At 39.0% G+C, this 10,680-nt stretch overlaps 1 protein-coding gene across 1 annotated transcript in view; it reads left to right on the top strand.

Moving 5' to 3' along the window:
• The first annotated feature begins 9,822 nt into the window (after positions 1–9,822).
• CTSO (cathepsin O) overlaps positions 9,823–10,680 on the top strand; it is a 10,946-nt gene continuing 10,088 nt past the window's right edge. Inside the window, exon 1 of the mRNA XM_009893769.1 lies at positions 9,823–9,939. Within this exon, the coding sequence (XP_009892071.1) occupies positions 9,823–9,939 (117 nt within the window). The remainder of the gene's footprint in view (positions 9,940–10,680) is intronic.

Raw genomic sequence — 10,680 nt, 5'->3', positions numbered from 1 at the left:
AGTCTATACAGAACCAAAATCAAGGATCTCTGAATAAAGTTCTCCCACTGCTGAGACCGGCCTTAAAGAAAACTGCACTCCCAGCCTTTGCTTTGCCAATAAGCGTCCTACTTCTGCTTCATAGCTCGCCTACCACATGACAGAGGAGTTCACAGGTTATATCCTGCCTACCATGTGGTAAAAAGGAGTTCACAGGTTTTACTTAGGGTACTGTGGTTGCAAGTTCCAACCTAATACACCCCTCTTTATATACAAAGAGAAACTCCTCTGGTAAATCAAGCTCAGCACTGAACCCCGCCCAGCACTATTTACAGCAGACTGCCTGTATAATTAGCAAGAGCAGAGTGCAATCTGGCAGGCCTGCTGGGGAAAATGAGTTCCTGAAAATTCTTGAAGCTGGGCTTAGGTAAGCACCTCCTGCCACAGCAGTTAGTTTCTCATTTTAATTGCACACACTTCACCATAACATTGGTTCCAAATGACAATAAATTGTTAAGGCAAATAACATCTCAGCTATTTAATTGCTATGCCAGCCAGTCTGTGCTTTAAATATGGACCACATTTCAGGTAATGCATATTCTTCCCAATACTGGACCACAAAGGTACATAATAACAAACTCATAAGCACTCATTAGCGCTCATTTCCTTCTGCAGTCTACTGTCCTGGTTTGAGGTAAAACGGAACAAATTTTGTTCAGTAACTTTGCTTCTTAGCTGGGCCTCTCCAACTACTGAAATTAACAGCATATTGTGCAGACACTGTTCGCTCTCTCAGAGTAGTAAGACCTACATTTATAGCTGATACCCAGGCACGGTATGCAGAGAGTCTCTTGCTTATACTTATTGCTATACCAGCCAAGGGCAAACAACTTTTGTTATTTGCCCCATTGGAGGGTTCCAACCCTCCAGAGCACAGTGGGGTCCCACCTGCGGGGAGGAGCGGACAGGACAGGTGACCCAAAACTGACCAACAGGGTATTCCATCCCATCTGCCTCATGCTCAGTGTAAAAGCTGAGGGATCAAAGGGTCAGCTCGCTCTTCCTTCAATGGCCGACGCCTGAGGAGGAGTCTGTTTGTTTGCCTGTGATCCCAATCCTGAATGCAAGTCCGGAATCCAGTTCCCATCTGTCATTGAGTCCAGCCTGGGACCACCCCAGTGCCAGCTGGTGTCATGACTGTCATCTCGGGAGCTTGATATGTTTTTGTATATATTTCATTATTTCTTTTTTATTTTATTATTAATATTTCAATAAAGTAGCTTAGTTCCTTCTAAACTCGTAAGTCTCCTTTTCCTCCTCTGCCCCTCTCTTTGAAGAGGAGTAGAGGGGAACATCTGTTGATCCCATCTGGGGTCCCTCTGGTCCCCAGTATCCGATTTGGCCTAAACCATGACATCTACAAATGCGAAATCTAATTCTGTAGCACTTTATAGTCTCTTTGCATTCATTTTGGCTGGGAATAAATGGTGGTGTTAACTGAAAAAACCCTCTCTTCTTATCAAAATGAAGTACATTGGTTTAAGAAACATACTCCAAACATATCTGCAATTCTCCTGAGCTCAAACTATACATCAGTCAATTTCACTAAGTTTTCATTCATCTTAAAATACTTAAGCATGAATAGCTCAATGAGACAAACTGTCTCTGAGCACAGAAAATATTAAAATTGTTGTTGTATGTTCATTGTCAACCAAACGAAGAAGCATGGCTGGTGCTGGCTCTAGCCTGGTAGCAAGGTTACTGCAACCTCTTTAACCACCCCAAAGAGAAATTCTATTCAAGTTAAAAGGAAGAATAAGCATCTCAACCTCAAAATAAAAATGCTGTGTATCTGTACAGAATAACCTGTCAATAAAGAGCAGTTCTCTACTCGAGAACAAATGGCAGCATGCCATGAACAACTAGCAGAACTAGTTGCTTCTCTTAGTCAAAGAATCCAGAGCATGTACTGATCACAGTCACACATTCATGTCTGTCCATGAATATGACACCTGTGTTCTCCAGAAACGACCACAGAAAGACAAAAACCATAGTTAAGATGCTACATTTCACCAGCAGTACTACAACCCAGTGACACACTGGTAACTTAACAGAGACAGCTAGATGAGGCTGACAAGCTCAAAGCGTAACAAGCTACAATGTAGCTTTCACACAGTTTTAGCTTGAACATCTTCTAAATAAATATTTATTTCTTCAGACAGTATCTTCCCTTAAGAACTACCTCAATCTATTTAACAAAAGTTGTTTAAAAATATATTACAGTAACACTGTTCATTTTAACCGAGACTTAAACGTAGATGTTAAATTCAATGCTAAATCCTTCAGCCCTAATATTAAGTAAAGATTACTTTCAAATTCTGCCACGTTGTGTTTTTATATTCTTTGGACATTCAGCTATGGCAACAAATGCACTATAGATGCTGTGTACATGGCTAGCCTGGTAATTAAAATGCGTTAATAAAAACATATGAGAAAAATTAAAATGTCAAATACTTTCTGTAAAAGCACAATGTACTTCAAGTCCATTTTAAAGAATGACCTTTTCAATGATCTCTAGGATGAAGGGCTTCAAATTGCATAAATTCTCAACCTCCCAAGGAAAAGCTAAGATAAATAAAAGTTTTCCTCTTTAGAAGGTTAACATGTAACACTTGCCATGATCGAGATTTTCAAAAGAAATTGCCTCTCCAGTTCTTCTTTGCGCTCACTACATATGAGAACGTATGAGGTACAGAACGGGGAATGCTAACTGTATCATTAAGAAACTGCTTTATAAAAATATGACCTACAAAGTTTCGACTTCCTGGGAAAATTAGAAGAGCAGTGCATTATCCTCATGAACCAAAACAAACCAGACCTTAAGACCCAAAGGCTTGGCAGTATCCTTTTGAAAACTAGGATTAAGTTTTGCTAACAGAGAAAGGGTGAGGTAAGCTGTCATTATGTTTTAAATTACCCCCAATACAATAAATATTTGAGTAATTAATGGAACTTTGTTTCTTTGTGCAACAGTTCCTGACATCATCTAAATTTTTCAAAACAATGTAATTTAATCATCTGGGAAACTCTTCTTGCACTGCCATGTATGGACTTACACAGAAGGCTGACAGTACTGGCTTGTAGGAAGAAAACTAGAAGCTGTACTAGGATTTCTCCCTTCCCCCTGACAAGCTTTAGATGCAAGTTCAAGGTCCATAACTAAGATAAATATATATAACTATATATATAGAGAGATATATATATCTTATATATATATAATATATATATAAGATAAATATATATAAATATATATATAACACTCAGCAGTGCTCACCATGGCATCAGTACAATTCCACACTCACTTTAACAGAACTCCTCCTGATTTACACCATCTAAAACCACCACTAGGACCACAGAATAATAGTGGAACTAACTTTTGTTTACAGACTTAAATAAAGCATCAGCTTAATATAACAATCAACATTTACTTGAAATTATGTTAAATAACGTTCAAAGTCCAAAAATCATGTAAAGTATAAACAACTGTAAGCCCAGCATTGATTTACTTGACTGACAATTTACATATGTATGATTTATTTTCCTATGACCCCCTAAGTTCCAAATATGCTCAGATTCCGATTCATGATTACATTAATTTCAGGGAAAGGATATGTATCTAAAGCATTTTGCTTTTCTGCATAATAAAAGCATTTTTGCTTTTTCCTTTGCTCCAGATTCTTAACCAGCAAAATAACTATATACAATGCATTCCTATTGCCCTTTTTTCTTTCTAAATAGCAATTCTGTTCTTATAACTGAACAGCAGATAGCCCAGAATAAGGAAGGGATTCCAGTGGAAAAACAAATAAATGCCAAGGGTCCTTGTCTGTAATCCAGTTAATTTCCTTGCCCTTCTGCAAGTGAACTTTTTCCAAAATATCATTTATAACTATCCAATGGGTATCTTATTTTCTTCATTGGCGGTTCCATGTTTCAAGTGCATTCTATTTCCACTTAAAATATTTTTGAAGTCTTCAGTATTGATTAATATTTACTGTCTGATCTGAACATGTTAAATGCACATACACATTCTAACCAAAGCCTGTAGAGGGTTTCATAATCAAGAAAAAAAAGCCAGCAAACAAACAGATATTAGAATACATAGTAAAGGTTAAAATGAACAGAATTAAAATGGATCAAAAACGTAATAGCTCAAGCACTGCTTTTCTCGTTAGACACTGCATACATACGCAAACTGGAACGAGACAAAGATGGAAATTCCCTAGGTGTGTTTGCACCACCACTCAGGTTCAGAGAACTAAAATACCATGACAAGGACATAGCCCTGATATGCTTTCTGTAGATTCTGACTGAAGATGATGACATCCATGGCAGGTTAGGTGCTACCCATGGCAACAAAAGAGGGAACCAAGAGCACAGTCCTATTCCTCATTTTTTCCCTAAATCGATTTTCCTGCATACTAATCCTTCCATTCACAACAGGGTCCCACCCTCCTAGCTTGTAAGAGCTGCAAGACATCAGAAAAGCTCAGCACCATCAGCAGCACGTATGGAAATGGTGACAATGCAGGGGTGAATTTCGCACAAGCAGCAGTAGGGACAACAGTGCAGTCACTCCTCTTGTGTAAAAGTCTGCTGTTAGAACAAAACCTAAAGCAACAACAAAAAAAAGAAGTTAACCAGTTAACCTTCCACCAAAACTTTACACAATAAAAATAATATGACTTCTTGCAAGGATTTTACTTTATGCCAGACCTTAACAGCAAGTAGCACATAAACAGCAAAATCTGAGCAAGGCTGAAGTCAGCCACTGATACAAAACAGACTCCCTAATTCTGTGCACAGGTTAGTCACAGACACAGACCTCATGCTTGAGGTGCAAATTTGACATTGGTTTTACATTGCTGACCTTCCCACAAAGAGCACTAGAAATCTATGGATATAAAGCACTACAGGAACAAGGTATAATTTCAATAGTATTATAATCATAGCAGTAATAGTAACAACTGCTTCACATCAATGTGATCAGAAAAATCAGTCCTTTTAAGTTCCACAGTAAAACAAAAGTGGAAGGCATCGTATATGGAGCAGAAAGAATATAAGGTTGGGATGATTCAACAGCATTTTTGAGTTATAATCACCAATGGAGAAATTCAGTAACCAGATCCTACAAAAATGAGTGCAAAAATCTGTGTAGAATAGAAATACCAGGATTCCCGAATGGTACCTTTTTTCTTTAATTTTGTTTCTCCTTTTATTTGAATTTGGCAAGTCCTGCTAGCCTCTTGCTAGACTCCTCTACCAACAAAGTCACCGACAAATTAATGAAGGATGTATAAGCAAATCAACTGAAGGATTTACAGAAATTTGCAAAGGAGATTTTGCAAAACAGCATTACTTCTACTGATGAGCACTCTGTCCACCATCCATAGCCAGTCTAATGAAAGAAATAAGAACGATTAAAGTGAATAAATGTTTATGAATGCTTGTGCCCTTAAATCAGTTTACACCCAATATTGTCTGAATTTCTTCCTGAAAAGATGACTACTACCCCACTTTCTGGGGATAATTAAATATAAAGAGGAAAAAAAAAGCCAACAGAAAAATAAAATTGGAGATACCTGGATATAAGAAATTTTCTCAGCTGACAATACTTAATGTCAAGCTATTATACACACTGGCAAGTGGGACTGGCAATGAGGACGGAGAAAATAAGAAATGGCACAGTCACCATCTTAAAATCCAATTTTCAGCTCCCTAAAACTATCAAGACTTCTCACTTCAGTCTCACTCAACAGGTGTTGCTCCTTTTGTGACAGTGCAATGCCTAACCACATCTTTCTGCATTTTCAAATTCTGTTTCACCATTTGATTTGAATAATTAGCTCTGCTGCCAGCCTTCTTTATTCATAATTCACCCCCTACTGAGAAGGCTGAATTAAAAAAAAATTAAAAGAGCTAGAGACTTACTGGTGTTTAAGGCATTCAGCTGAGATACAGAAGAGTCAGGTTTGAGAAGCAGGTCCTACAGTTATTTCATTATTTGCAAAGGAAGACAGCTCCACCAGGAGAGACAACACGGTCAATACAGATATTTATCACGATCTAGCTAAGGCAACTCCTTGCATAGCTTGGTTATTCCTGCAAACCCAATTATTACTATGCGTAATTTTCTCTGCTTCTCACAAACTTCAAAGTCTACCTCGGGGCTCAAAAAAGACAACTTCTAAACATTAGCTGCAGCAATGCTGTTTATTTACCCCCTCATTGGCTTAAACAGGACCAGATTTCATCCCAATATTGCAATTCTTGCTTGCTTTGCTTACATTTAATAATGGTTACCAGTGCAATTATATTAGCAAACACCACCACTGCAAGGTCCTAAAATAAACAAATCCTTCAATTTATCCTGAAATAATTTTTCCCAACAAGCCTTTCTAAGAAAAGGCACTCAGCTCCATCTGCTGCCAGATTTAGATTATTTCTCTGTGAGGCTGAAGACTCCACAATACAAAGGGATTTATTTTCCATTTGTTAAACATTTTATATGCATGCAAAAGGCAAAAGTCCAAACTGCTGCTGTATAGATACCTATCAGAATGAAAGGCATCCTTCCTCCCAAGTCCATTAACACATCTCGTTACTGCCCTTAGCAGCAGCAGTACCCACCCTTGGAAGACCTGTCTTCAACTCAGAAGAAATTTATTGTATTTTGCCCTTGTTTGCTATGATAATTATAAACATAGAGGCCAAAGGGCACTGAAGCTCGGCTGTCTAACAAGACTCAATTAACTATTTCAAACAGCTATGCAAAAATCACTGGGGAAAAAAAAAGCCAGGCTACTAAATACTAACATGCTCTCACAATCTGAACCTGTAATACTATGAAAATCCACCCACTAATTACACTAAGTTACAAGTAATTTTAGAAATGGGTGTTTTGCACCTGATGAGAAAAGAAAATCTCTTAAAAAGGGTATATCTTCATTTAAAAAAAAATATCTTACAATAAGTTTGGAGGTTCCTAAATATATATTCATTATTGCGTTTGCCTTTAGGATGCATTGTTTCAGCTCATGAAATACTTCTAATGAATAGTGAGAACAGTAAAGAAATATGTAAAATTCCACTAAAATATATTTTAAAAGAGGTATTTACAATTCTAAAATTCTAAATCAGACTTTACAAAAAAAACAATCTTGCAACATAAACAAAGCATACACTTGCATAAAACGATTTTAATCACCGGGGTAACCTATGTAACTAATATATGGCTTACCTGTGTCAACGAAGCAATAAGAATTGGTATCAATTAAACTTTTTAAAACAAACAAACAAAACCCCCACAAACTTTATACTCAATTCCTTTTTATAGGCCTGATTCTGATATTATATTTACAAGCATATTTTCTTTTATATTAATGAAGCAAAGCTAGATTTACACTGGAATAATTCGAAACAGAGCAGGGACTGGTGCCTATAGACAGAGCTCTCTATGTACTTTGGTGGAGTTTTGTTCATCTAAGCACAAGTACAAAATGCTTTAATAGCACGGTAGTTTAGTGGAAAAATAAAGCATTCTGAAACACTTTGGCTGTCAGTTGCCCACCTTTTGCTATTTGTTACACTTCTATTCTCCCTGAGCCAGTCATTAGAGGAGACCCTAACTTTTCTAACACTGTCTCCTCTTGAACAAGATAAACTGACACATCTACTTAGCCCTCAGAGAGGGCAAATCCAGGAGAAACACACTTTTTCTGCCTGATATGATGTACAGATTTTTTTTAATGGGAATCAATCTGGGATGCATATGTTTTCCTAAAATAAGAGGGGATTTTTTTGGTTGGTTGGTGGTTTTCTATTTTAATTAAAATAAAAATTTAAACTGCATGGTTTGCATCCATGTTTCCAAAAGTCCTTTGCTGCCCTCATGTGTTTCACAGGAAAAGTAACACTTGAAGCCTCCATACAAAATAAAGTAATTTCTCCAAGCAAGACAACAGCCTCACCTGTTATGAACAAGACATAGTCCACGGAAATAATAACTGAAAAATAATTCAAAGTTTATCTTTTCTAGTAAAGCTAAGCTGACTGGCTTAGAATTTAATGACTACACATTAAAAATAAGAAAATGTATTCAGTTTGAGATAATCATAATTTCAAAGCAATAGATTTCAAAGCTAGCAGGCTAATTTATTGCAAGTTGATGGTGTCAGCCTGGTAGAAAATCTGAAATGCTTTATTTCAAAACTTACTTTTCATTAAAGCTAATTCCAGCATCTTTCTGCTGCTTATGCTGACAAAGCAACTCCTTTCTTCTTCCATTGTACTATATTGTACAGAATAAAATCATGCAACTATTGCATTAAGGCTTCCATTACTCTCGCGATCAGTACATCCAAAGCTATACTTCCCATATCAAGCTTTCCTTGGACACTCCCACCAGCCACTGCCCTGCACTCCTCCCCATGGTCTCACCCTCACACAGATGCTGTTAGCAGGTACCCAGACTAACAGTTTGATGGATGTTTGCACTCAGGATTTGGCTGCTGAGGTTCAGACTGTCCTTAAAAAGGTTTCACCGTTCACTTCTCATGTTACTCTCTTCATCCTATCCAGTCCCTATGCTGATCCCAGACCTCGTTATGTCAATACCAGTTTGCAATAAGTTGTAATGACAACTCTTATGCCAGTCCTGGGTTTACAATAAAATACATCAGAATAACCAATAAAATGTACTTTGCTAACAAGCTCTTTCATACTCACTCTATAAGCCATAAATAGCCCTTCTGTACCAAAATTGGCAACAGTTCAGCTGATCCCCCTTACAGCTTTTCCACGGGAGAGGGAAGGCAAAGGCAGAGCTGGATCGTGATCCTCAGATTTGTTCAATTCTGGACATGAGCTGGTGGGATCAGATCATAAACTTTTTTATTTATACTGCCTGACTGTTCCTGAACTGTCATGACTGTTTTATCATTAAAACTGCCACCACACGAGTGCCTTTTATCTGCCTCAACTTCTCAGTAATGCCAGTATGTTAATTTCTCTCCTCACTACAGAAATATGTAAAACTCCAGGCTATACAGCAGAATAATGACTTTTCCTTTCCATCGTTAAGGAAAACTACCTCCATGATAAGTGTGGTGGACAGGAGAGAACTGTTGTAATCTCATGAATAAAGTACTGGGTTTTGTTCTCTCTTCTCCTGACAGATAAAAACTCTGGTATTGTAGTCTCTAGAAAAGCTTTTTGCCATTGCTGTTTAGTTGCTCATTTAAAAAAAAAAAAAAAACCAAACCAACTAGCAAATGCAGCATAAGTGCTGCCAACATCAAAATACCAAAATGCCATTCTAGTCACAGAAAATAGCAAAAGGCTTTTTTATGTCAAGGGGGGAGTGGGTTAAATACTTTTGTAATGCAAGAGGACTGTAGTGCTGCTGATTAAGTCATTTAAATCCTTCTCTGGTCACCAATGGGGAGATGCCAGACATCAGTCAAGCACTCAAATTGTTGAAGCTACCCTCAAAGAGGAATTACCATCCCAGAGAGGAACGCTACAAAAAAGACAGTTCTCAGGAGTCAGCAATCCAAGGCATTTGAACTGGGGCTGACAGAGCAGAGATGCACAGCTCACTGAGCCACAGCCCGCCAGCGGGCCACCCCCACCCACCCTCCTCAGGCGTTAGTTTAATCCTTTTTCTTTTACTTGCCAAGTCTGTACATACCCGCTCATCTAGAAATTAAGAATAAATGGGTTCATTGCATTTCATATGGTATAATTTCTCTATCAAACTTGTATTATTGGATAAAATGCTGCATGCCTCCAAGAAAACACCCAGTGGCACAATTCCACAACTCCCCCCTTACAAAGCATGCACTCCGACACAAGTTTGCTGTTACACCGCAGAGCAACGGCAGTAAAACTTCACACCCTGTAAGTTAATGTTTCCCCCTTAGGAAAGCCTCATGTTCGCCAAACGCAGCACTGCCAGGTTTGCTACCGGCACCGCAGGGCAGGGCACCTCTGCCTTCATGTTGCAGTGACGAGACGGTGAGGGGGAAAGCAACAGAGACAACTGAAACATACAGTATGTTTAAACACTCTAGGTATGAACACCATGTAAAAATAACTGGTGCTGGAAATTAACGAGAAGGACTGTGTTAACTTACACCAGCCTAATGAGGTTTTAAATGCCCAACACTAACCTGCTTGCTGGACTACCAGCACAGGACTAGTCCCTAAGGAAACCAGTGAGCCACCATAAGCCCATCCAGGTTTCTCTCTAGTATCTTCTTCTAGTGTAAGCTAACCGCACGGGACACCAGAGGCCGCGCACTCTGGCTGTGCAGCACAGGGTAGCTCTTCTCTCTGCACCATTGCCCTCCCTCGCTAATAAAATGCATTTTTGCTGCCCCAAAGAAGCAACTATGCTTTCTCGCCCTACTGGCAGCCCAGCTCGCAGGTGCCAATTAACCTTCCCCTCAGTGAAGACCTGGGGTTAACTTCTAACCTCACACTTAACTTGAACGCTCCAGCACCTCTTCCCCCCTCGCTTGCAGTGCTGCGCGCCCCGCCGTGCACCTCCCACACGGAAAAACACCGCCTGACACACGGCCTTCCACCAGGCGCCGCCGGGCACCCCGAAACACGGCAAAAACGGCGACAGGGACACCC

The sequence above is a fragment of the Charadrius vociferus genome, unplaced genomic scaffold (genome assembly GCF_000708025.1).
Source record: "Charadrius vociferus isolate BGI_N301 unplaced genomic scaffold, ASM70802v2 scaffold59, whole genome shotgun sequence".
Lineage (NCBI taxonomy): Eukaryota > Metazoa > Chordata > Aves > Charadriiformes > Charadriidae > Charadrius > Charadrius vociferus.
This window is presented reverse-complemented; position numbering and strand designations above follow the sequence as displayed.